At 52.2% G+C, this 25,662-nt stretch overlaps 5 protein-coding genes across 7 annotated transcripts; 2 read left to right on the top strand and 3 right to left on the bottom strand.

The window, feature by feature from the left end:
• Positions 1 to 2,373: 2,373 nt before the first annotated feature.
• On the bottom strand, positions 2,374 to 8,605 carry LOC117640205 (integrator complex subunit 4). 2 transcript variants are annotated; one of them, XM_034376522.1, is made up of 19 exons: positions 8,464 to 8,605; positions 8,176 to 8,328; positions 7,951 to 8,079; positions 7,712 to 7,858; positions 7,458 to 7,631; positions 7,237 to 7,376; positions 6,963 to 7,158; positions 6,694 to 6,868; positions 6,406 to 6,611; positions 6,066 to 6,324; positions 5,851 to 5,984; positions 5,591 to 5,761; positions 5,306 to 5,466; positions 5,011 to 5,175; positions 4,773 to 4,932; positions 4,454 to 4,685; positions 3,530 to 4,372; positions 3,332 to 3,409; positions 2,374 to 3,178 (listed from the first exon to the last, which is right to left on the bottom strand). In XM_034376522.1, the coding sequence occupies exons 1-17, from the start codon at positions 8,515 to 8,517 to the stop codon at positions 4,128 to 4,130; spliced, it is 2,901 nt and encodes a 966-aa protein (XP_034232413.1). In that variant the 5' UTR covers positions 8,518 to 8,605; the 3' UTR covers positions 2,374 to 3,178; positions 3,332 to 3,409; positions 3,530 to 4,127. The 2 variants fall into 2 exon arrangements, with proteins under 2 accessions (XP_034232413.1, XP_034232414.1); XM_034376523.1 differs by having other exon boundaries at positions 8,176 to 8,322; positions 8,464 to 8,604.
• Positions 2,767 to 3,354, bottom strand: LOC117639860 (protein POLR1D-like). The gene is made up of 2 exons (XM_034375804.1): positions 3,332 to 3,354; positions 2,767 to 3,178 (listed from the first exon to the last, which is right to left on the bottom strand). Exons 1-2 carry the CDS (start codon positions 3,352 to 3,354, stop codon positions 2,767 to 2,769), a joined length of 435 nt encoding a protein of 144 aa, XP_034231695.1.
• A 43-nt stretch (positions 8,606 to 8,648) lies between the features above and the next one.
• LOC117640206 (solute carrier family 25 member 51) lies at positions 8,649 to 10,945 on the top strand. 2 transcript variants are annotated; one of them, XM_034376524.1, is made up of 3 exons: positions 8,649 to 8,787; positions 9,168 to 9,395; positions 9,478 to 10,945. In XM_034376524.1, exons 2-3 carry the CDS (start codon positions 9,240 to 9,242, stop codon positions 10,198 to 10,200), a joined length of 879 nt encoding a protein of 292 aa, XP_034232415.1. In that variant the 5' UTR covers positions 8,649 to 8,787; positions 9,168 to 9,239; the 3' UTR covers positions 10,201 to 10,945. The 2 variants fall into 2 exon arrangements, with proteins under 2 accessions (XP_034232415.1, XP_034232416.1); XM_034376525.1 differs by lacking the exon at positions 8,649 to 8,787 and adding an exon at positions 8,820 to 8,947.
• A 577-nt stretch (positions 10,946 to 11,522) lies between these two features.
• On the top strand, positions 11,523 to 14,381 carry LOC117640207 (dual specificity protein phosphatase 23-like). The gene is made up of 3 exons (XM_034376527.1): positions 11,523 to 11,854; positions 13,184 to 13,573; positions 13,651 to 14,381. The coding sequence occupies exons 1-3, from the start codon at positions 11,744 to 11,746 to the stop codon at positions 13,843 to 13,845; spliced, it is 696 nt and encodes a 231-aa protein (XP_034232418.1). The 5' UTR covers positions 11,523 to 11,743; the 3' UTR covers positions 13,846 to 14,381.
• A 380-nt stretch (positions 14,382 to 14,761) lies between these two features.
• On the bottom strand, positions 14,762 to 18,215 carry LOC117639859 (titin-like). Its single transcript, XM_034375803.1, has 3 exons — positions 18,189 to 18,215; positions 16,031 to 16,188; positions 14,762 to 15,957 (listed from the first exon to the last, which is right to left on the bottom strand). The coding sequence occupies exons 1-3, from the start codon at positions 18,213 to 18,215 to the stop codon at positions 14,973 to 14,975; spliced, it is 1,170 nt and encodes a 389-aa protein (XP_034231694.1). The 3' UTR covers positions 14,762 to 14,972.
• Between the last annotated feature and the right edge of the window lie 7,447 nt (positions 18,216 to 25,662).

The following is a 25,662-nucleotide window of genomic DNA, read 5'->3' as shown; positions in this document are numbered from 1 at the left end:
TCCCGACCCACGGCGCGGGCCTTTCGATCGGACTTCGCACCCTGGCGCCAAGCTTCCGGATAGCTTGGCGTTTTCGGGTGTCGCCGCGACCTGTCCGAGCCCCGGCCGTTCCTGGCTGGGCCAGGCTGGGCGCCCTTCGTCCTTCCCCGGCGATGCGGTGTCCTCGCGGCCTCGGTTCCCCCTGGGGATCCGAACGTTGCAGGGGATGCCGCGACTTCGGGACGGTGCGAGCTGCGGGCCTGGCGCCTGCGTTCGGGAGCGGAGCGAACGGAATCGACATCGCGGATGGGACTTCGGCCCCACCACGGGGTGCGTAGCAGTCGTAGCAGTATCGAGGCGAGATGGGCCTCAGGCGGCCTCTTGCACGGGGGTGCGACGGGATCGGCCTCCAGGGGCGGGTTGCGGGTGGTTTTGCGGAACTTCGAGGGATCAGAAGAACTTCGCCGCGGGACTTCGTGGGATCAGAAGAACTTCGCCGCGGGACTGCGTGGGATCAGAAGAACTTCGCCGCGGGACTTCGTGGGATCAGAAGAATTTCGCCGCGGGACTGCGTGGGATCAGAAGAACTTCGCCGCGGGACTTCGTGGGATCAGAAGAACTTCGCCGCGGGACTTCGAGGGACTTCGCTGGATTCGCCGGACGCACCACGCTGAAAGGTTTGTCAGTGAAATCTGTATCCCCACTATACGCTCTGGTTGAGAGGCTAACTAATATGATGTTTGTTGGCTTTTGTTTGTTTCAGAATTTTGATGGTCCTCTTTTACTTCACATTTTTGAAATCATCTTTGTAATGGACTGAAACTATGCGATTGAAACCTAAGTCATTTACAGGTAAATTGTGTTCCCTTTTCTGTTTGTTTCATCTTATAATTTTGAAGAAATCTAATCTTTCTTGTGTTATTAATAATATAGCTAGGCCCATCTGGAGTCAGAAAGCTGTGCTGAATCGAACTTTCCTCAAGTCACTCTTACTTATGTACAACAAATTTCTAGAAGAGGAACTCAAATGTTTTGGGTGAGTTTTGGAGTGCTTCACTTAAGACCTATAATGCCTATATGTACTTGAGCAAATTTTGATGTCATGTGTCTTTGTTCTCAGTGTCCTCCTGCGTGGTTGCCAGCACTCTCCTCTTCAGTTCTTCTGTTATGTTTTGGTGTCCTTCATTGCTGCTCCCCCAGCTTTTTCACTTAGTTACTTTGTGCGATGAGGACACAAGGCAGACTACGGAGATAAGAAACGTTATGCTTGGGTTGAACTGTTTGTTTGCTCGACTCACTAGTTCTCTCTTGGGTTTTTCAAGGGTCAACACACCCTGTGTGGTCTCGGGAGTAAAGGCTTGATAAAAAGATTTCTCAGTGTCAATAAGTTTATTAACAATATGGTCAGGAATTTGGAAACTCACAGCTGGCTGGGATCTCAGGCTTGCTCACCCAGGTACAAGCCACACTTCATAAGATGTAGATACAAGGCTGAACTATCTCAAGTCCGTTAACACTCGGGGCAGAACGACACATTTAAGTTATCCTGACGGAAACTCATGTAGGGTTCTCAATGATAGCCCAGGATCTTTACAAATCACTGCAACTTTTAAGTGCTTACAGCCATTGGCTGTGAACTAAGTCTGTTAACGTTGGGTACTAACAAGTGTACTACTCCTGCTCACACTGCAGTCAAGTCTGCTAACTCTGGGCAGTGACAAGATTAAAAATCCACTTAATGCTAAAGTACCCGTGACTGAATTGAACATGGGTTGCAAAGTCAAAATCCAAGCTGATTAATCCAATGTACAACCGAGAAACAATGTAAATTACCAATGTTTGCTACCTTTTGTTTCGCTTTACTTATGAAGTATCTGAGAGTTGATTTTGACCCCTTAATTTCCCGCTCACTCAATGTACGCTTATCAAGTAAATTTTATTGATGGAAAATCTTTGTTAATGTGAAGTTTACAGAGCTACAAGCTACAACTTTGGCTTTTCTCTGATGGTTATGCTAGTGTCTATTGTGTTATGGTCTACTGTCACATAGAACAAATAATTTCAGATATGAGAGTTTGTATATTGTTTTCAAGTCAAACTTGTTATCAAGTTTTCATGTACCTATCTTACTCTCCTATTGGAGTTTTCTTGTTTACTACTTCATTTGACTGTGGTCTCTCTTTTGTCCACATAATAATACATGCTTGCTACCCTAGCTCTTGGCATAGCTGTGGATTGCTTTTGTCCTATTTGTCTAGAATTTGTTTTCTTCTTTAGGCCCAACCTTTACATTTGTGCTGAATTTCCACTCCAGAAATAAACTTGAGTAAAAGACATACACTGAATATCTTTTCTCTGAAATCCTCAATCCCCTTACTACACAAACATTTCAAATTTATGATACTGAAATATTTATTGAAAATCTTGTCTTACACAAAATACAGTGGCATTATAGAACAACAATTTAACAACTCTATATAACATCGGGCAAACTACATTCCCTAGAACTCAGGTGAAAGGAAGTTGGTGAGAGGGTAAGAGGAATCAAATGGTGGGCTAGATAGTTGGCGCCCAAATAAAAGAAAATTAGAGAAAAGGACAGTCATTTAACAAGTGACATGCTACAATCTCACAAAAAAAGTGAAGGGGAAATTTTTAAACAAAGAAATAATCTCAAAGAAGTGACTTTCTAAAATACTTGCTATAAAAGTCAGTGAAACAAAGATGTAAAATGAGAGAAAAAAAACAACAACACTTGATGAAAGTCTTACATAAAAACATTGTCAGTTAATGACTGTGACCCCTTTTCGATCTATGACTTTTCCTTTCATCTTTTTCCTTATCCTTTGAATGTTTCTTAGAGCTATGTTTCACTTCACTTCTTTCCTTCTTTGCACTTTTATCTCTTCTAGACTCTCGATCGTCTCGGTGACGTTCTCTTGATCTGTGACGGTGCTTGTCTCTGTGGGTTGATTCATGACTAGAATTCCCTCTCCTTGAACGGTTGTACTTGTGGTAAGGAGATGTTGAACGGGAGCGAGACCTTCTGTGGTTGTGTTGCATGGTGTTCGCTAAAGTTGTGGTAAGGAAGCGTTTATTGGGGCGGGGTGCATGATCTTTTTTCCACCCTAACGCACCATGTACTACTGCTCTGGCGGCACCTTGCTTAGCTTCCTTCAGCAGCTCTTCAGCTGCTAACCTGCAAACAAGATTGGTTTGAACATAAGTAAAGACTCAAAACCGGATTTCTTAATGAAAGCAACTAAATAATGTGCACTACACCTTCAAAATATATCCCTAAAAACTTCAGAACAAGGTTGCAAGTTACGATGAAAACTGAATCTGGTCTTACCTTTCTAATTCCTCATCATCCATGGAAATGGCAACTCTCAAATATTGCTGGAAGTTTGGAATGATCAGACGATCTCACCTGAAGTAAATTAGGTTAGATTAAATTTTAATAGAATAAATGGATGACTGTTAGCTCCTACCAGTCCAATGTAAATGAAACACTCGACACTACGAGAAAAACAACTTCAAAAAAACTTACATAAATTGGTGGCTGATGGTCATGGCTAGTTTTTAGCAGAAAGATTAAAGGAACTTGTGGAATTCGTGTGATAGCCGATAACAGTCTTCCAACGAGCATAAACAAAAACAATAACACGGGTCAACTATTCGCAGGTTAAAACTATTATTTACAATCAGTATGTCTATTCGCACAACCTGATCCAGCTGGGGCTGGGGCTGATGTCAGAGGGAAGAACTTGGGAAGAACGGGGGGAGGAAAGATTTATTTTTCTACATCTTCAGTTAAGTTTGGGGAAGGGACTAAACTAGCTGTTTTACAAGTGAGGGTACTGTAGTTCCACATCTTGAAAAGAAACAAACCAAAATTCCCCTTCAAAAGTTTATTATCTTTTAAAATAATAAAGATAACTGTTGACAACTACTTTGTACATGATCAGATATTTACAAATGAAGTCAAGTCACTATAATACATTTTATACATAAATATTCACAGATTTATAAAATATGACAAGCCATAAGATGAATGTAAGGGTGGAAAATGCGGCTTAGAATGAACAAGGAGACTAGCAAAAGTTTAAGATCCTTTAAGAAATACTAGTGCAAGGAAAAGAGTAAGTCTAAATTCCTCTTTTAATAGGTCTTGGCGACACAAATACTTTGACAGGTTTGCAAATGTCTATTACACACGGATCTCTCTGGCTCTGTGCAGCAACCTTCCTTGCTGTGGAGGGTACTCCTAATCCACCTTCAGCTTCAGATACATCTAAGGCTAGGCTAATATCTACATGCATTGCCTCTGACCATACTTGATGTGACACCAACACAGTTGTTAATAAGCGGAAACAAGAACATTCTTCTGTACCTAAAAAAAGAAAAGAAAAATAACAATTGACATGCATTTATAACATTTTGTAAGGGCTTTATAAAGTTTGAAGGTACTTACCATTAGAATCAGATGCATCATCTCTGTCCATTCTACGTAAATCTGAAGTTCTCGGAATAATCAGAACTGTTTGCTGATCAGGATATTTTAGTTTAACTCGTACTATAGATGTATCTCGCAAATTGCGTATATCCGCATCTAGAGGGATTCCTATAACCATTCCAGCTGTAAACTTGTAAGCACTGTCAGCATCTCCTTGCGGCTCGTTGATTACAGCAGACAGCATGTGGACCTACAAACAGGGTATTATTACAGTATAACAAATATACTATTAATACAAATACAGTTAAATGTATTCAACTAAAATTCAACTACTAACAGATGTATTTGGGTGAGGAGGCGGAGCAAGACTCGATGTCTGCAGAAGTTTCAACACACTGCGAGCAACGGGCCCGGGCTTTGTCTCCTCCAATAGAGCCATTTCTTTAAATAAGAGGCTTGTGAACGTTTCAGCATTCACACTCTCATCAGTCAAGTATCTAAAAAGATAGATTCAAAAAATATGAAACATTTTAACAAATACTCCAACCAGATTGTTAAATTATGTTTTATCTTACTTTTGCGTTTCTTCTACTTGGAGAAGAAAATGGTCACAGAGGGAGAGAGCAGAAGAATTACTGCCTGTTACAATGTACACAAGCTGCAGGGCAAGTGCCTTCAGCTTGAACTGCTTTACTGCTGCAAGCTCCACAGAGCCCAGACCCATAAACATGTGCTGTAATCTGTGAGGAAAATTTATTTCATTCAGACATAATTTAAAGACAAAAAAAAAAGAACAAATGAAGTTTTTAGTAAGTACAATTTAAAAAAACAACAACAACATAACAAATCAGTTTTTCACAGTCAACATACTTTAGACAGTTTTGGAGTAATGTTGTGATTGTTGTTCGGATGATGTTGCCTTGTTGAGTGGCTAGCGAAGCGGGATTAGACCAAAGACGATTTGAAAGCACTTGCTCCATCAATAACTGGGATCCAATAAAGAGAGCAGTGAATTCAGCAGCCCCTGACACCTGGAAATTATAAGAGCAAAAATTACACACCAAACACAAAACTCAATCATAACACCTGAACCAAGTCAAAACTAATTTAAAAAAAAAAAAGAAAAAAAAAACTTGATAAAATTGAAGGACTTACAGCCGAATCGATTGTGGCTAGCCTGCTCAAGTCTCTCTGAGCAGCCTCCATAAGTTCAGCACGTAAAGTGGTGTTAGGAGCTGCTTCAAGTTGGCTAAAAATTTGTTCCATGAATTGAGAGGTGTTTGTTTCCACACTGGCTAGCTCCTGAGCTCGAACATTAACTCCCAGCTGAAAAATGAAAGTGATCCAAATTATTAACCCTTTCAAGGGTATATCAAAAAATTTATTAAAGACATACACAATTCTGAAATTTTTACTTTTAAGACGGGTACTAGATGAGGCATGGTATCGCGAAGGTATGAGTAATGTTTTAAAGTATTTTCTTCAAAAAGCTGGAGCATTGTAGAGCACTGCTGAGCCGCATTGAACACCAAAATCAAAATACAAATATCTGTATTGAAATGTTAAGAAAAAAGTTCCTTGAATCATCGGCTAGAAGATGACAGAATTGGAATGAAACAAGAAAGGATACAGGCTGGGTCTTCTACATCATGTTCAGGCATGTCAAAAAATGGGTGGATATTTAGAAGAGTTGGCACAATTGGAAGTGTGAGCTCTGGGTGTACACTGCCAATTCTTTGGAAACAGCGCCATAAAGAGCGGCGGTCCTGAGGGTACTTCTTGAGATTATCCAAAAGTGCTTCAACACACATTTGAAGACAGCTATTTGTGGACAGCCTGCATGCTGCCAACATTTTATGTAACCCTTCTCGCACATCCATAGAGAAATCCTGCACAAGAAAAGACAAATTTAAAAGAGCTATGCTGTAAGATAAGAGTACTATGGTTTAGTAGATTCAACAAAACTTTACCTCTAGGGCGGCCAAGACGGTTTCAAGCTGATCATCTCTCAACACAATATGTTTACTAATTTTAGTCAAACTGTCAATTGCTTTTATACGCACATCTTCTATTTCATCATTGAACATGTCCACTAAAAAGTCCAAAGACATGACAGCAAACCGAGGATTGTCCAAAGATAGCAAACAAAGTGCATCTACGGCAGCACTACGAACCTCTGATAGATAAAATAAAATAATAAGTAAAGGCCATTTCCTAGGGGTCATGATAATTAAGGAAAAGGTGAAAGAAAAACATACCTAAAAACTCATCTTCTAAACCATGGACAAAAGCACCACAAGAACCACTTGTAACCAAGCTAATTGAATCAGCATCAAGCTTTTGTCTTGGAGCATCATCAGCCCATTTTTTGCCACTGGACCACTCTCCAGACCTCACCACTTCCAAAGCTCGTTCATGGGCAGACCGTTTCATCTGAAGGCAAATTTAAAAAATTAATTTGTTGCAGTGCTAAAGACATGAAATTATATTAAATTATCAAAAAAAAATTGAAGCACCGTATACATACTCTCATGTTGGACATAAGCTTCTTATCCAATGTCTGTTCCAAAAATTTAGGGCTCACTTGAGTCATTGTCCCAAGAAGCTGACAGGCAATAGTTCGGACTCGCAAAGATAAATCAGTCACTGAGCTGCAGATTTTAGCAAATGCATCATCAACAAGCCGCAACTGTTCTCCTTCAGAGTCAGGTAAGACCACAATGCTGAGGAGAGAGGAATTCATCAGTCATCAATCTGAGATAAATGTATGTAAAATTAGGAAAGACAAAGGATGCACCTACTTTTCAGGGTAAGTATTGCCCAGGACACAAATCAACCTTAATGCAGCAAGACGAACAATTTCATAATCATCTTTCAATGAAGAACACACTTCAGAGTATATAGTAGAGTCAAGCTTCAGTCCTCGATTATGAAGATTAATCTGCTCAGAAAATGGGGAAAGAATAAAATATAATTTATCATCCATAGATATCTGAACTCAAGCAAACTGAAATATGCTTACCATTGTTTTGAAGGATGCCGCCCTCACACGTGCATCTTGGCTATGAGTGTAGTCACCAATAAGTCTGAGCATACTCTGAGTTAGTCCGCTGTGAGATGAATCACTAACTGGGAGCAACTCACCAATTAACTCTAGGCACCTAGATTTAACAGCCTGAGAGGTATCCTTCAGGTACTAGATAAGGAAAATAAAAAAGGTATATTAGAACTTTTTTTTCCATTACCTCAAGACAAAATCTCCAGAAACTTGGTTACCTGTTTGGTAGCTAGTACCAGCTTGATATGAACTTGCACATTGTCATGAAGTAGTTTCCCAAGGCGAAGTAAAGTTGTTACTCCTTGTACAATTACTTTGTGAGACGTTTCTTCCTTCAGCATTTGTTGTGTTTCTTCTAATAAAAGCTGTAAGGGGAAACAGAAAAAGATTATTGTTAGAAAAAGTTGAAAAATTGAATCGCTTGAGAAATTATTTTCAAAAAGATAACTTCACACACTTGAACGTCTGCACCTGCTTCACTGCCAATATCGACAAATAAGGATAGAATTTTGACCCGTACAGCTGACTCTTTCTCACGTCTAAAGTGTTCCTGAAGCTTTTTAATGATGTCTAAAAAGTCATCTTCCTACAAAATAATAGATAATATTAGAAGAATTACTTTCAGAACAATTCAAATTAAGCTTCAGTTTGCCATGCCATGTCGAAATGGAACACTACGAACCTGGAACTGCAGTGAATCTGAGATTCGCAGTAATACCTGTAATGCATCATTACTTGTTTTTTGTCTCTCGAGAAGACCAACGTACAGGATAGTAGAATTGCTTGAAGATGCTTTTCTCACTAATCGAAGTTTTTTCACAGGTCTTGGCTGCTCCTAAGTATTAGGGTGAATCAGAAAAATTGAATGAGAAAAAAATGCCACAGATGACAACTGTCACAAGGAAAGTAATATGAGAGCATAACCTCAAATCAGCAAGTCTACAAATTAAACCATGAGTAAGTTTCTCACCTCAATAACTTGCGTGTACTCAGCAAGAGCCCGTTTCTTCAGAACGGCGGCCATGGCTTTATAAATCGTGACATTAACTCATAAATGAAAAATATTGTTTGTCAGATTTGTTTGCCGACATACGACATTCCCGACTCGGCCTGCTTGATCGATCCTTCACATGCATAACAATCCAGAGAGCCCTGGGATTGTTGTCGATCTTCTGCTCTGAAAAGTTTGGGTTATCAGCATTTTAGGATGAATTCTTTCTCAAAACGGTTGTCAAGTGATCAAGCACAGTGGAGGGCTTAACTGTTGAAACCTACTCCTCTCGTTAATGCTTAAGTAAGTTCCTCGCTATGATGGAAAGCAGAAACCATGCCAATTTTAGCTGAGTCCACTTGGACACATCCTCGTTATATTTGTGTACTCGCCTTTACATAATTTTTGTGGATTTAACTCATTTTATGTCAAGTCAATTCTGGGTTCCTTCATAAAAATTCTCGCAAGTTTCCCTTCAAAGTATAATATAGTATAAAAATATTGAAAGAGGTATCAGGGGAGGTTAGCCTACCTGATCTTTTTCATTAGCATGTTTCATGGAGTTATCCCCTGCCATATTTGGACTTATAAAATTTTTAAAAGAAATTGTCCTTTCACATATTCTTATCGTTATTACTTTTATTCCTCTATGTTTATGTTTCCTCTTTTACTTTGATTTGCAGGAAGTGACAGACCTATTCTATGTTCAAAGTAATGCATTGCTGCTCAGAAAAACTCTAAAGGACGCAATCAATATGGGAGGACACCCTCACATAATTTCTGAGGTTGCAAATTTCTTGTCTGCTGTTCCCCATCCTCATGGGGACTGGCGAGAGTTCCTGTGCGGGCTGAGCTCAGCTTTTGTCAACATAACTATTACCTACCCAATCAACAAAATTATATTTCGGCAGGTTTGTATTTTTAAATATTTTCTCTTCTTACAGCAGTAAAAATTGAAATTGTTATTATTTTACAACTTTTGTTTGGTTTCAGATAATTCATGATGTTGGTGTTTCCAGAGCAATCCAACAGTTGTCACATGAAGGCCTATTCTTCTTGTACAGGGGGATTCTGCCACCACTATGTCAGAAGTCTTTGAGTCTGTCATTGATGTTTGGTGTTTATGAGGAGTGTCGCATTCCACTGTTAAAAGCCAATGTGCCTTCGTACATAGCAAATCCATCAGCTGCCATAGTTGCTGGCACATTTGAAGCTGTATTAACTCCTTTTGAACGGGTTCAAACTTTACTTCAAGACCGAAACTATCATCAACATTTTCAAAATATGAGGCATGCATTCAGACAACTCGGCGCGGAGTATGGTTTCAAAGAATATTACCGAGGTCTCACTCCTATCCTATTAAGAAATGGGCCTTCGAATGCCTTTTTTTTCTACTTACGAGGTGAAGCTAAAGATCGACTTCCAAGTTCAGGACAATTGTTGGAAGAGCTCACCAAAGACTTTCTTAGTGGTGCTGTTATAGGTGCATTTTTAAGTTGTGTTTTTTATCCATGTAATGTATTAAAGTTTCATATGCAAAGCAGATTAGGAGTGCCATTTCAAAGTATGTCTGAAGCCTTTAGAGATATATACAATGAACGTAATCGCAGCATTTTAAAAATGTACCGGGGAGTTCACATGAATTGCACCCGGGCCTTTGTCAGCTGGGGTGTAATTAATGTAGCTTATGAATGGAGCAGGTCAGTGCTCTATTAAGTCCTAATGCTTTATTTTTCTTGTGGCACTGTGTTTGTAAAAGCTAGTCAGTTGAGATCCAGTTATTTTTGTGATATAACTCATGTTGCTTTACATGTGATATAATTGTTATTTAATTTTAAGAAGAGTATTCTGCCTTTGCAATGTCTGTCATACAAACATGGTATGTGTCAAGAAAACAAGTATTTCTTGAATGTGCATAATAGTTTAAATTTGTGCTATGTGGTTATAGAGCTTGTTTCATGCGACCAACTTTTAAGTCTGACTTAGCTGTTCTTTTAGCCAGTCCATTCAATTCTACTTCTTGTTGTGCTGTCATTGGCTAAAAGTGAAGACAATAATGTTTTTTAATGGTCTCCCTGTCTTTTATGACTAGGGGCTGCCTATTTTATGGTCGACTGCCAACAACACACAAATCAATATTATGCTTGTTCCTCTCTTTGTTTTAATTTCAACTTGCTCTGGACTCGCTGCTGGCAGCACAAACAGTTTCCTTTCTACAAATCATTATTGAGAGTTCAAATGAAGACTTGTATAAGGCCCTTTTTAGAGGTTTTTCATTCATTTTATGTTAGTTAATATTTTTTTGGAATGATGTGAGACACTGCAATTTAATGAAGATCTTGTGATGATTTTTTTCACTTAAGTTTGGGGTTTCATATCAGTTGCATTCCAATATACCTATGTACTTTGAGGTGTTCCACCAAAGCTCCTGTTCATTAAAAAAAAATACTACAAAAACAAATGGAGAAACTACATTATTTAAAGTCCTTGTTTTCAACATTGCCTTAGTCTGCCAAACAGCATGTGCAGAGTAAAAGCTAATACTTGGTACTTCAGGGCTGGCTTTCGGGACTTTAGCCCGGGCCTTTGAGGTGCCGCCAGCGCCAGCCAGGACACTGATTCCGAACGGCGTCTCTCCGCTCGCACCCATACGGGACGACCCACGAAAGCGAGAGAGACAGTGGCCGGCAGGTAGTGCGTGGGGTAGCCGGTAGCCCACCCCGCAGTGCCCAGTGTCCGCAGGGGTCGCGGGGGCCACTCGCGGCGGAGGGGGTGCTCTATTCTGGGCCTGGCGGTGCTGGCGCGGCCCAGTGCGGCGGTAGGGCACCACCGCGTCTGCCACCGCACCGCGCCGCCGCGCTGCCACGCGAGAAGCACGGTAGCACCTTCGCCACGAGAAGGCGGGGGCGGGGCCAGGCGGGGCACGGGGTTCTGCCCGCTTCCCGTGGCCCAGTCATCTCAAGAGGGGAACGAAACCCCAAGGGGAACGGGATGGGGTGGGGAAGGGGCAAGGGGCCCCACAGGGAGGCCGGGGACGGCCAGTCGTCGCGAAGGGCTGGTACTGGGGCGTGCAGTTCGCGTGCCTCCCGCCGCCTCGAGGCTCCTACAGCACGCGCGCTCGCGTCCACGCCGGCGTCACCCTCACACGGCGCGACAGCGCGACGCCGCGAAGCCCTCGCAGCCAGGACCACCCCGCCGCTCTCCAGGCAAGGCCCCGGGTCCAGGGCCCGTCCTCCAGAGCGTCGTCTCGCCGCGGTGCATGCTAGGCCCACGGCCCGCGCCTTACCGTAACCGCTCCGTGCAGAGCCTCAGCGCGCACAGCTTCTTGGCCCAGGACCCGCGGCCCGCACAGGCCCCGACCGCCCCGACGGTGAGTGCGCGTCCGCAGTCCGCAGTCCGCACACCGTCACTTCCTCCTTCTTGGCCGCGGCCTGGACCGCCCACCGCCCCCCCGGCGGCACGCTGGCGGGGCGGCATTCCCTCCAGACTGATTCCGAGAGTCGTTTTCCTCGCTGTCTCTCTCGCACTCTCTCGGGCGTCCCGTGCAGGAGCGAGAGAGACGGAGCGACGAAGCCGCCTCGCGGAATCAGTCTGCAGCAGACCTCTCGCTGGATTGATAGGCCCACTGCACTGCAGTGCCACGCGATAATTAAGACGACGCTACAGTGAAAGTACTCCGGCCGGCCCCGCCCCGCCCCGCCCGCCGGCCATTCCTGTTGCTGCGCGATGGCGACACCGCGCGCCCCGCCCCGCCCCGCCCCGCCCCGCCCGTGCGAGTTCGGATGGGCCGTTGGACCGACCCCCTGGGCTGGGCTGGGCTGGGCCCGGCTGGGCTGCTGGGCGCAGTGATGGATGTCCCGGGAAGAGGCTCGCGGACGGAGGAGGCCTGACCGGGCTGGACCCGGTCGAAAGTGGAAAACAATACCGACCCCATGTCATCGGTATATTTAGCCGATCCGAGCCAGTGGCTATAGTCTAGCCTGGCTAGCCAATGGGAGGGCATACCGAACATGCCAACGCACGGGGAAATCTAGGGTCTGCCGTCGTGATGTCATCTGCGTGGGGCGTACACCGTAGGGCGCAGGCCGAGTGCCTGGCGCCTGCGAGTCGCCGGGTAGGCCGCCCGCTCCTCGCGCGAGTACGGCGAGGCGGCTGGGTTGCCTACCTGCCGGGCGCTCGGTCGGGCCGCGAAGGCCACCGCACTGTTGCCATTCAAAGCCTCCCAAACCGCTGCAGGTCGATTACTCGACGTCGCGAGCACCGTCGGCGAACCTCCGCATCCGCCGCGGCCGCGCGTGGCGTGGCGGCGCGAGCTTAGCGATACTTTGGAGTGTCTGCCGAGCGCGCCATGCTGACGAACGGAACGGACGAGTCGGGGCGGGCGGGCTGCGCGCTGGCCGCGGGCCAGCTCCTGTCAGCGAGGATGCTTGGGGGCGCCGGGCCACGCCGGGCCACGCCGGGCCAGTGCCAGTGCGGCCGGGCAGCGCCCTCTCTCTCGCTCTCGCTCGGCCCGGGCGGCCCGGGGCGGGTCAACGAGGGGGACAGAACCAGACGACCATCGATCGCGCCTTTGATACACATTGTGGTCGCAAACGAGGCGGCATGGCAGCAAGGCCCGCCGCGCCGAGTGCAACCTCAATGCGTCGGCATGGCACGGCCTGAGGGTGGCCACTGACACCGCCACTCCGTCGCCTTGCAGATGGCCGACGCCGAGACCGAGGTGCAGGCGCCCAGCACCCCCACGCTGGAGGAGATCATGGAGAGGCCGCCGCACCAGCCGCTGCCGCCGCTGGACCAGGAGCTGCTGGCCATGCCGCCCGAGGAGTTCTGGGTGTCGGACCTGCGCTGGATCGTGCCGGGCCAGCTGTGCGTGGTGCGCGCGCCGCGCACGCGCGAGCACCTGGACGCGCTGGCCCGCGAGAACGTGCAGCACCTCGTCACCCTGTCCCCCGACGTGATGCCCAAGCCCGAGGACTTCCCCAAGAAGATCAAGTCCACCGTGATCCCCGTCGAGGAGTTCGACATGCCGACGGACGACGCCGTGGACCAGTTCATCGCGCTCTGCGAGAAGGCCATCGCCAAGAAGGAGGTGAGTCTCGGACCAAACCGCGGCACGGCTGCCGGTGAAGCTGCCGGCCACCCTTTCTAATCTGCTTTTTGTTGCAGCCGGTGTGCGTGCACTGTAGACAGGGCCGCGGCCGCGCCGGTGCCTTCGCCGCGTGCTACCTGGTCCGATTCCAGAACAAGACCCCCGAGGTGGCCATCAACGCCGTGCGCATGCTGCGGCCTGGCGCCCTGGAGACCCTCGGCCAGGAGCGCTCCGTCAAGCGGTTGCACAAGAGGCTCAACCCCCCTAAGTAGACCCCCCCCCTCCCGCCCCTCCACTCCGCCCGCCCACTCAGTTGGCAGCAGTCGCCCTCGACACCATGTGCCGCCTGGTGCCGCCGCGCCACGCCACGCGCGTCTCGCCCCCCTCGCTCCACGAGCAGAGCTCCACGAGCAGACTGGCACCCTCTTTACTTTTGTGATGTATATATTAGTTGTGATATAGTTGCATTTTGCCATTATTCCCTCGCCTCGGTTTGCATCGCGACGAGACCCACGCGAAACTGTCACCGAGACAGCGTTCAGAAAAGCGGACTCATGTCTGCAGTTTGTGACCATTGTCGCGGACTGAAACACGATTTCTTTACGGATGACCCAATTTCAAAATTCGATTTCGATCAGTCTGCCTCCCTGTCTGCCGCGCTGCAGTAAGGGTTGCCTACGTCCCAGGAGGTTCATGTCTCCAGGGGTCAAAAAATGCATTTTCTACTATGGCATCGCGCTTCTCTAACACACTGAAACTGCACTGTACAAACATGTAAGCAAAACAATAAAATACTATTTTACATTAATACAGTTATACGTTCTTCCATTCACCTTTGCTCGTCTTTGGACACGTTTTGTTTACAGCATAACACACACTCGATAAAAACGCATAACTGCTCATGTTCTTGATAAGTTGCTTCAAAAACAATTGTCTTTTGGGTGAAAGTTGTAAATTTTATCTGCACTAGTTTTTAAAGGTGCGGTACGCTTTGGACCTGAAATGTAAGGATGTATATTAATTTTGCATTCCTTGTCGTTTTTGTATTATGATATGTTTTTTTCTCATTCAAATAAAGTGTTGTTATTTAGTAATAATTTGCCCCAATTTTTTTTCATCAGAGAATATCAAGGGTCATATTAGGCATAAAACACAATTTTTATCCAAAAAAAAACACGTTTCATTTTTTTTATTAAAAGTAAAAAAACAGGCAACTTTAAACACGTAAAACTTAACAAAACAGGAAAACAGTCGGTTGGTCGCGGACAGGCTGGTTGGTGCGCTGGATGCGCTGGCCCGGCCGACGAGTAAGGCAGTGAGATCTGGGTTCTGGGTGGCTGTGACCGACCACTGTGACTAGTCCCAAACTTGTTCCTCCATGACCACATCCGCCGCATCGCTACTCCCAGCCGTGCTTGGGCTCCTCGTGGTGCTGCGGCACGCAGACGCTCTTCCAGACGGGGACCTGCACGGACTTCCACTCGGGCACCTGCTCCTCCTTGGTCTCAGGCTCCTGGTAGCTCTGCCACTCGTCCTTGAAGCTCTGCACCTTCTTCGTCACCCAGATGGTCTTCTTCTCCTTCCTCCAGATCTGGACCTTCTCCTCCTTAAACTCCTGGACCTTCTTGGTCACCCAGATCTGCTTCTTCTCGGTCTTCCAGAGCATGATTTTCTCCTCGTGGAAGTGCTCCTCCTTCTTGGTGATGTACTCCGTCTTGTGCTCGGTCTTCCAGATCTGCTTGTACTCGGTCTTCCAGGTCAGCTTCTTGTGCACCTTCTTCTTGCTGTGGTGGTCGTCCCAGTCGTCGTGTCCACTCTCCACGGTCACCTTCCAGACGGGGATCAAGATCTTCTTCCAGGCGGGCACCTTGATCTCCTTGGTGATGGGGATCTTGACCTCCTTGTAGTAGGGCTTCTTGACGATCTTGTACTCGGGGACCTTGATTTCCTTCCAGGCGGGCACCTTGACTTCCTTCCAGACGGGCACCTTGACGGTCTTCCAGTCGGGCACCTCGATCTCCTTGTGCGACGGCACCTGGATCTCGTTCCAGACGGGCACCTGGATCTTCTTCCACTTGGTCTTGAGGACCTGCTTCTTGACGGTCTTGTACTCCTGCTTCCACTCCGTCTTCCACTCGAGCTTCTTCTCCCACTTGCAGTGGTGGTCGTCACCGCCGATGTCGCCGCCTCCTCCGAGTTCGGCTTCATGCCCGCTCAGCTCGCTGAGGTCTCCGCCGAGGTCGCCGCCGAGGTCGCCGTGGCCGCCGAGGCCGATGTCGTGGCCGCCGAAGTCGTGTCCGAGGCCGAGCGCCAGCATGTGGCTGGACGCGCCCTCCTGCTCCTCTCCCTGCAGCGTCTTCCAGCCGCCAACCTCCAAGTCGAGACTGCGCAAAAAAACATCCAGTCAGCAACGCGAGTTCGACGCCCACCGCCGGCAACGTTTTAAAATCTGTTTACCTCTTTTTGGCGCGGCTGGACGCGTCAGTGGGTGCAAGGCCCTCCTGGCCCGCGGCTGGCTGCGGACTGGCGTCGCCCTGGACGGCGTCGGCGACGGCGGGGGCGGGCTCCACGGGGACGGCAATGGCCGAGGCCGCCGCCACCGCCGCCAGAACCGCCTGCGGCAGAGAAACACAGAGTTTGAACCAAATCGCACGCGTCTCTCTCGCACTCCGGGGCACGGGGGACGGGGGACGAGGACGGGGCGGTGCGCGGAATCGCTCAGGAACAAGAAGGCGGTCGATCCGGCCGATCCGACTCCCCGGGCGAATCGGTCCAGTTATGCACCGCGCTGCGCCGCGCGACCAGTGCCGTGGCTGCGGTCAGTGTCGGCCGCACCGTAATCATATACAATAAACACAAGCGGCGCGACTGGCGGATCGGTCGGCCGCGGGGCCGCGTGGGGCCCAGAGCACAGAGAAAGCGGAAGCTGTGGCCAGCTGGCCATATCCGCGTATATGCACAATTGCAAAAGACCAACAAAAAACACACATCATTCCGAGACAAAATTTAAAAAAAAATTCTTGAACTTTTGGCCTGCAAAGTCGGCCCCTTTGGCCGCACGGTCGTGCCGTAACACGACGGTTGTGATTCTGAAAACGTCTCCATGGGACACTTTGCACACTTGCTGGCGAGCCGCTCTAAGAGAATGCCGTCCTGTCAAGTGAACGCCCTGTGCGTGCGTGCGTGTGTGTGTGTGTGTGTGTGTGTGTGTGTGTGCGTGTGTGTGTGTGAGTGTGTGTGAGTGTGTGAGTGCGAGGCCTCCTCTACCGGAGCGGCCGGAGCGGCCGGAGGGGCGAAAGAGGCCGTTGTGTTAAATCACCCGGAAACTGGATGGCGTTGCCGGACGATGGAAGCCGCTGGACCAGGCGAAGCCAGGCGAAGCAGGCGCCAGGAGGAACCGGACCGCGGCGCAGCTTTCGATATTAAGAGATACGTATCCCGCCTGTCTATAACAGTGTGGCGCTCGCTGCAACGTGCAGGCTGTGCAATCGCACCGTTTTACAAAAAAAAAAAAAAAAAAAAAGCCGCTCAAAAGATTGACAATGTAAAACAAAACGGACAAACGGCTGGGTTGCGGGACGGAGGGATTACGGATTATCCCTCGGGGTTGGCCCCCCCGGGGCGCCGAATTCCGCCCGTGCCACGGTGCCGTAACGGATAAAGGAACGCCCGTATCACTGCGCTGCTCTGCGTCGCCGGAAGCTGTTGGCGGCCTGCGGTAGCGTTGCGTTCCGGCCGACAAACCGCCGTAGCAGAATGCTTACACGCAGTTTTCGTTCCGGGCGACTCGGCCCCGCGCTCCACGCGCGAAACTGGAGGCCCGCCCGCACTTCGGCTGCAGTGCAGCACACCGCAAAAAAAAAAAAAAAAAACTTTTTGAAATTTTGGTTTTTGAAAAGAATGACTATCTATAGGGCGCTGTGTTTGAAGAAAGCGTCCCGTCCCGAGTGATTGCCCGATGGACCAGTTTGCAAGTTACAAAAGCGCGGTGGTGCGAGAGAGAGAGAGAGGGACAACAACACGAGCCGCTGTGCCGCTGTTGTTGGTTCCCTTCGAATGTTGAAGCGTCACTCCGTGCCGCTGCGCGCGAGGAACAAGCGGCCCTCGTTTGCCGCGGACGCGTTCGCGGATTAGAGTAAGTGAAGTAAGTGAGCGATTGGCGGGCGCACCGTCATCCCACGCAACGCGGCGCAGCGCGGCGCGGCGACGTGACTGCCGGCTTTCGGCGCTCTCTGTCTCTCTCGCGGCCCCTCGAGTGCGCGAGAGAGAGGGAGGCACGCGACGCGACGCGGCAGAGTGCCGTCATCGTGACGGCATCAGCGCCATCAGCTTGCCGCCTTACACGAGGTGCAGCGCCATGCAGCGCGAGGCGGCGGACCGCCACTGCAGTTGTTGCAGAACAATTGCAAACCGTTTTCAAATCAAATTTGGAACAAAAGACAGTGACGAAATTTCACGTTTTTCAATGCTGAAGGTTGAAGCAGAGCTTTCCGAACTGGGATGACTCCGGCACACTACCGCCGCGGCGCAGGTTAGGTTAATCCAGAGACGGTTGAGCACACACCACACACGCACACACGCACACACACGTCGAATAGAGAGGGTTGGCACTGACCAGAAGCGGCCACGTCCACGTGCGCATGTTGAGCCAGCAGCTAGACCAGAGGGCAGAACACCGAACACTGTGTCCTCCAGGCCGGGGTGCGGGGCTCTTATACCGGCCCACCCCCTGTCCGGCCCTGCCCGGCACACCGTCGGCGGGAACCCCGCCCCACCCCACCCCGCCCCGCCCCGACCCGCCACCGCCGCCGGACCCGACTTTGGACCCCCACCTCACTTCGGCGGTGCCCCCGTCCAAGCCCAGCCATGCCCAGCCCCATCAGGCACTGCAGGCGGGGCCCTGGCGGGCGCCGGAGAGCGGTGCCTGGGAACAGAAAGGGGGCGGTGCAGGAGGGGGAGGGGGAGGCGACGACGCCCTTCTCTTCCGCGCCTCGCACGCCGCTGACCGCTCCGTTCACTCGGATGGCCGGCTTCCGGGCGTGGCGGGGCGTGGCGGGGCGGGGCGTGGCAGAGACCCACCTCGGCGTCGGCGTGCTTCGCGTTGCGCGAGTCCCTGCGGTCCGCTGCTGGTGCTGCTGCATTATTGCACGCGTCCTTTTGGGGCTCGGTGCCCATCGCCTCGCCATCGCCACGCCATCGGCGGCGCGGCCAAGCAGGGCCAAGCAGGGCGCGGTCCAGTCGACCGCCACTCCGGCCGAACGGGCCACGCTGGGCGAAGCCTCAAGCGCCTGCGAGGTAGGCAAGAGTCCGGCCGCGACGCACGGGTGGCTCGCGTGGCTGCCTACCCTCCGCACCGCAGGCGCGCTGCCGCGCTGCAGTTGACGCAGCCCAGATGTAACCCAGATATTGCCCGGACAGCGGGCTGGCAACCCTTTCGGCGCCGTCGCATCGTGAGACTTTCTGCCTACTTATGTTGCCACGGAAACACGCCGTCCTCCTGGACGCCCATTAGCAACGCCGTCGCTCCGTCCCTCTCGCACTCGTGGGGCGTCCCGATGTCCCGTCGCGGAGCGAGAGAGACGGAGCGACGTTGCACCGGGCCTTTCGGAACGGCTTGGCTGGGCGTCCTCCTCCGGGGATCCTGCAAGAGTGTGAAAACAGGCTTCGGCAGCATCCTGACCGGCCGGGCGGTGAGGCGAGGCAGCCGGGCGTGGCGGTCAGAGCAGAGCGCGCTCGAGGTGTGTCTGTGTGGTCCAGTGCTCGCGCTAGGCGGGCAGCGCGCGCAGCTACCGCGGCTGGTGTTGCAGGTCCGGCCGCCGGTTCCAGCCCCAGTCTAGCCCCAGTCTAGCCCCAGTCTAGCCCCAGTCCAGCCCCACCGCGCTAGACGTCCAGGAAGGCCTCCGGGAGCCTCCTCCGGCAGCACGCAGGACGTCTGCAAATGTTGCCTGCACACTACGTTTCTTCTGGGCCTCCACCACACATGCCCACACTTTTTGCAAGCCCCCTGCCTGATGGTCTCAGACTTAATCGGTCCACTTTTTTCGCGTGTTATTTTTTGACAAAGCGTTTCCTTTCTCTCGCGATAGGAGAAAGGAATTTTCTTGGGTAATACGCGCCAAAGCCCCCGGTGTGTGTGAGCGTGTGTGTTTGTGTGTGTGCGGTGGTCCAGATTTGCAGGTTTTACGCCTCCTAGTCAGCTAGTCTGCCTGGTCCGGCCTGGACGGGGCAGGCGGGTACCCGGACTGCCGCTGTGTCCATTAGATTCACTCGTCTGATGGCTGCGCCGCTAACGAATAACGAATCCGCCGTTTACGGCCTATAGCAGCCCGTGCCACGCAACCGCCCTGATTCCTCACCTTTCGCCCGGAGTGGCCGAGTGGACGGCGAGCCAGCGCCTGTCCTGTCAGCTAGTCAGCCTCCCTTCCAGCATCACAATAAAGCATCTACCGAGGTATCCACTGTTTGAAGGTGTCGCGACGCCTCTCCGAAGGGAGAGCGACAGAGACGGGGAGAGGCGCGCCGTGGAAAAGAGGGCGACAGCTGCCAGCGGCTGCCAGGGACTTGCAATGCCGGAGAACGTGGCCGTCGTAAGAGCCCCGCTGCCGTAGATGGCGCCACACATTCAAAAAGGGTTACGTGGAATCGGCCACAATTAAGGAACACACCCTGCTCGCCCTGCTCCCTGCAAGCGGCTGTCGTCGCTCTGTCTCTCTCGCACTCACGGGGCGTCCCGTGCGTTCCGTATGGGTGCGAGAGAGACAGCGACGAATCAGTCCGCTGCTGACCGGAACGAGGAACGTGGGCACTGGTTCGGCGTGGCCGAGGCGAGGCCTAGCTGCCCATACTCGTCACTGCTGCCAATAATGAATAGGCAGTCGGCTGAAAATAACCGTGCAACACCCTCCGGGACACTCGAAAAAAAAGGTAGAAATTAAACAGCGGGGATTTGGAACGTTCTTCAACTACGTTCTTCAATTACAGCGCTTTTACACCAACGTGGCAAGTCAGTGGGTGACACAAAAAAAAATTCACTCGGAAATACCCGGATTTGAACCAGCCTCTTTCTCACAGAAATCGAGCAGTTAACCCGTGCGGCTGCGAGACGGGTGAACGGATGGTACTGCCCGTTGCACCACTGCCAACATGAGGCGCCGGTGACGCAGTGGCGGCCGCAGCCCCACACTGTTCCGCACGCGGGGGGCCATAAAAAGGAACACGAAACACACCACACGCGCCTAGCAGCGCCCTCGCTCTGTCTCTCTCGCACCCACGCGGGACGCGCGGTGCGCCCCGTGAGTGCGAGAGAGACAGCGTCTGCCCAGTCCCATCCTCGCAATCCTGGCGCTGGAAGTACTCGGCAGTACGTCCTGCGTGATGCACTGCCATTTGTAAAGCGTATGAACTCCGAGAACTCTGCAAGGAAACGGTGGACGGAATGCGTTCGGATTTGCAGGGCGTGGGAGCACTGGTCCGGAAGAGAGGGCCGGCAGAGCTGACTTGCAGCTGACTTGCAGCTGACTTACGAGCTAATTCGGAATAGAAGTTGGCGGCGTCTAAAAAAAATCCACCCGTGATGGATTGGCGGCCGCCCTCCAGGCCGAAGGTCGCTCTGTCTCTCTCGAGCTCACGGAGCTCTCTCGAGCGTCCCGCAGGGGAGCGAGAGAGACAGAGCGACGAGAGTCTGGTCCGGCATTCCTTCCAAACGCCTCGGCATCGTCGTGCACCTGCACGTGCCGCCCGGACAATTTCTCATACCCGCGCCTTCTTTTTGTCCCAGCACAGCGAGACCCTTCCGCTCGCTCGTACACTGCTATCCCAGTGGACCGACCGGGCCCCCGCGGCCCACCCCGTCAGTGCGAGCGAGACGGGGCGCATCGCGTCGGGGCTGTCGCACCACTGTAGATCGCATCGAAGCGGACTGGATCAGGTGTGCGTGTGTGCGTGTAAGAGTGCGTGCGTGTTTTGCGTGAGAACCGGCGTGTAGCGTACGCGCGGGGGGGCCTCTACCGCCTCCAACGTGTTTTTATTAAAAGCAGCAGGTCTCTGGGCACTCGTCGCGCTGCTCACTCACTCTGGTTAGGTGCGGCCTGGACTTCCTGTCCTGGGCTGTGCTGGGGCTCTCACTACGACATACCAGGGTTCAATTCCCTTTTCCACAATTTTTTTCTTTTCAACGTTCAATAAATTAAAAATAATTATTTTTCGGGTACTAGTCTTGAGCTGCACGTGTTCTTTCCACGCGTTTTACTCCGGCCGTAACGCTTGCCGCTGCTTTCGGGTGGTGGGACAGGCCCTGGGCTGGGCTGCCCTGGGCTGCCCTGGGCAAGGCCTCGGGGATTGAGCCATTGCCGGTACACCGTAGGCCGGCACCGCCTTCCGGAATCCGCGACTGCTCCAAGTCCGAGCCGAGCCGTGCCTGTAATTATAATTTAGACCGCGCGAATAAGACTCGGCGCCCGCGCGCCTCCGCGGTTACGACACGAAAAAAAAAATCTTTGTGCTGGCGACGTGGGGATTCGAACCCACGACCAAAGTGCTCAGACGAGTCGCAGGGCGTCGATTTTGAATGGTGCGACCGACGTGAGCGCGCGCCGCGAGTTTCATTTGAATAACAGGTTGGTCGCGCGCGCACTCGCAGACTTATTCAAATTGGCGCTAATTCTGGAGCCGGAGGAGAGGAAGGCAGGAAGCCGACGGGGAGGCTCGCTGGAGGCTGGCTGCAGGCGGGGACTTGACTGCGGCCGACCGAGTGTGACCACATCGCCGTGCCCACAGCCCGGTGGAACAGTGTGCCCATCGCCAGGACGGTTTTAAACGGAGACGAGCGTGGACTTCCCCGGGCCGGGCCGGGCGCCTCCAGCGGCCTGGTTCCGGAGGACAGTTTGGTCGCTCCGTCTCTCTCGCGCTCACGGGGCGTCCCGAGCGGGTGCGAGAGAGACGGAGCGCCGAAGCGGCCCTCGGCTGTGGCGACATGCTTCTCGTCAAGCCGGCGGCCACCTCTTTTTTTTTGTTTTCCAAATCACTGCGCCGAGGAGCGTCCGCTTCGTAACAGCGCGCCGCGCCGCGCCGGGCCCGGCCGGGGTCACAAACAGGTGTCCGCCGCGGCGCGCGCGTGGCAGCCAGGCAGCGGTAGGCAGCCGCCAACGAGCCCAACGTGGCTGGGCCCCCGCGACGACGCCTGTGCCCAAGCCTGTGTCTGTTGGCAGCCGGTAGCGCGTCGAGTCCTTGCCTCCCTTTCAAACAGCAATTACTCCAAGTACCCCTCGAAGCCGCGCCGAGTCTCTCACGCAGGCAAGAAAAAAAGAATGCCCCATCACGACTTGGCTGCTGGTCTCCTTCGCCTCCAATCATTTGGCCAACCACAGTTGTTGTCCCGCACCGGCACACCGCCACACCGCCACACCGGCACACAGTAGCAGTTCCTTGTGCACTGCCTTTCCTCTGCCCCCTTTTCTAGCAAGGCGGTCCACAGTGCGCTCGTAACGTCAACAAAAACCCAAAACAACAACAGCAAACGGAGAGGTGGAAAAGGCCGGCCACACACTCACTCTTTTAATAGATTGATGAATTAGGCGGCCGTTCAGTAACGGGCCGGCGCGGCGGCTGCAGGCTGCACTAGGTGGCTTCGAGACGCCAGGCAATCAGCATTAGCCGCCACGCCACGCCACGCCACGCGCCCCGGAAAGACACGACGCGTCACGTTCTAAATGCAGTGCGCCGCACATGCGCGCCGCCGAGGTGCAGGCCGTGCAGGCCGTGCAGGCCGTGCAGGCCGTGCAGCAGGCCGCGCGCGGGGGGCGTTTTCGATTACCCGCCGATGATGGATCTGGAGTCTGGAGCCTCCAGCCGTTCTCCAGCCGGCCGGCACCGCGCCGCGCGTTGGGTTGCCAACCGTCCCGGCGCAGGCCGCGGCCGGCTCGAGTCCACCGCGGCGCCGGCCGCCCCGTGAGCGCCGAGCACGTCGGCAACCCTTCTGACCGCGGCGGGGCGGCGGGGCGGCGCTCACAGCCTCAAAGTGTGTGTTTATTTTCTGTCGAGGCGGAGGAATCGGGTCAGTGAGACCGACACACACACACGCATCGTTACACGGCGCATTGATCGCTATTCTTTCTTCGGGTGCTTCGCGGCCTTGCCGTCCCGCCCCACCGCGCGCTGCCTCGCGGTCCGGAGCATCAAATCCGCGGCGGTCATCAATGGACGCGGCGGTGCACTGTACACCGAAGGCGCACTGCCCGCGCTGCGCGGTGTGAATGGTGTGAATGGACCTCCCTGCTGGCGCTTGTCGCTCGCAGGCTTCCGCATGCCGCCATGCCGCCATGTCAGCACGCCTGCATTCCCCGACCATTGTCCGCACGCTTCAACGAGCCTCGCCGAGCGGCCCAACGGCCCAGCGCGCGTGTTTGGGTATTGATAGCAAAGGCATGGCGGTATTTCGAGTCCCTGGCCGACTGCCTGACTTAAATAAAGACGACACGGGAGCGGGGGGCGGCGGAGGGGGCGGGGAGGCTTCCCAGCTGGTTGCCCGCAGTCAGTGTGTTACTAGGAGTCGTGGCTAAAAATAGTTTATTTTCATAAATATTTACTCGAAAAACAACAATCGACGGTACAGTCGTCCACCAAGACAGGCGGGGTGGGATCGGGGCTTTGTGTACCGCGGTTTGAAAGTTGTTGGAAGGGACAGAAAATTTACAAGGAAAGAAAGTAGGACAGTTCCAGAAGACGCATCAACAACAACAAACTTAACAAGGTATGAAGTAAGATTATGTACAACATGAGCAAAACATGACTGGAGTTAGTCCCACTGGGGACCGTGGGCACCTAGAGTCTAGACATAAATAAAGCATTAGGCAACAAATCGATTCGATAAACAGCTTTGGTAAGTCCTTTCTCGTCCACCGAAAGTGTGTATCGATGTCTCCACTTTTCGATACATCGAACATGAGTTCTACCAGTGGGTTGTACTGCTGGTCTTGTCCGGCACGCACTCGTCCTCCCAGGTAGGCACCTGCACCATCTTCCAGTCCGGCACGTGCTGCTCCTCGACGTCGGGCACCGAGACCATCTGCCACTCGTCCTTGACGTCCACCACCTTCTTGGTCTCCCACACCGTCTCCACCTTGGTCTCCCAGACCGGCACCTTCTCCTCCTTCCACTCCTGCACCTTCTTCGGCACCCACACCTGCTTCTTCTCGGTCTTCCACACCTTCACCAGCTCGTCCTTCACCTCCTTCTTCTTCTCCGTCTTGTACTCGGTCTTGGTGTCCGTCTTCCAGACCTTCTTGTAGGACGTCTTCCATATCAGCTTCTTGCTCTTGACCTTGTTGTGCTGCGCGCCCCAGTCGTCCTCGTGCTCCACGGTGATCTTCCAGACGGGCACCGCCACCTTCTTGAGCACGGGGTACTTGATCTCCTTGTGGATCGGCACCTCCACCTCGTTCCAGTAGGCCTTGGTGACCGTCTTGACGTCGGGCACCTTGACGTCCTGCCAGACGGGCACCTGCACCTCCTTGGTGACGGCCTTCTTGACCGTCTTGTAGCCCGGCACCTTCACCTCCTTCTCGACGGGGACCTTGATCTCCTTCTCGAACGGCACCTGGACCTTCTTCCACTCGGTGCGGAAGGTGGGCTTCTTCTCGGTCTTCCAGTCCTGCTTCCACTCGGTCTTCCACACCAGCTTCTTCTCCCACTTGCACTTGTCCTGGGCGTGGCTGGAGGGCGCGGAGGGCGCCGTGTCGACGTCGGGCCCGCTGCCGCCGTAGCCGCTGGACCCGCCGCGCCCCAGGTCCTCGCTGTCCGCGCTGTCGGCGTCCTCGAAGGAGGCGTCGGCGTGCCCCGGCCCCGTGATGCCGATGTCCGCCTCGCCGTCGGCGTGGTCGGCGTGCGCCGCGTGGTCCCGGTGGTGCAGTTGGGAGTAGGGGCGCGCGGGGGGGCCTCCGTATCTGCCGCCGTGGCCGCCGCTCACGCCGACGAATGGCGACCAGCCCGAGCTGCCGAGGTCGCCGTCGACGCTTCCGAGACGAAAGAAACCAAAACATTAGCGCTTCTGCAGGTGTACCAGAATGCAATCGGTCTCGCGGGTGGCTCACCTT

The sequence above is a fragment of the Thrips palmi genome, unplaced genomic scaffold, assembly GCF_012932325.1.
Source record: "Thrips palmi isolate BJ-2018 unplaced genomic scaffold, TpBJ-2018v1 HiC_scaffold_12, whole genome shotgun sequence".
NCBI lineage: Eukaryota > Metazoa > Arthropoda > Insecta > Thysanoptera > Thripidae > Thrips > Thrips palmi.
This window is presented reverse-complemented; position numbering and strand designations above follow the sequence as displayed.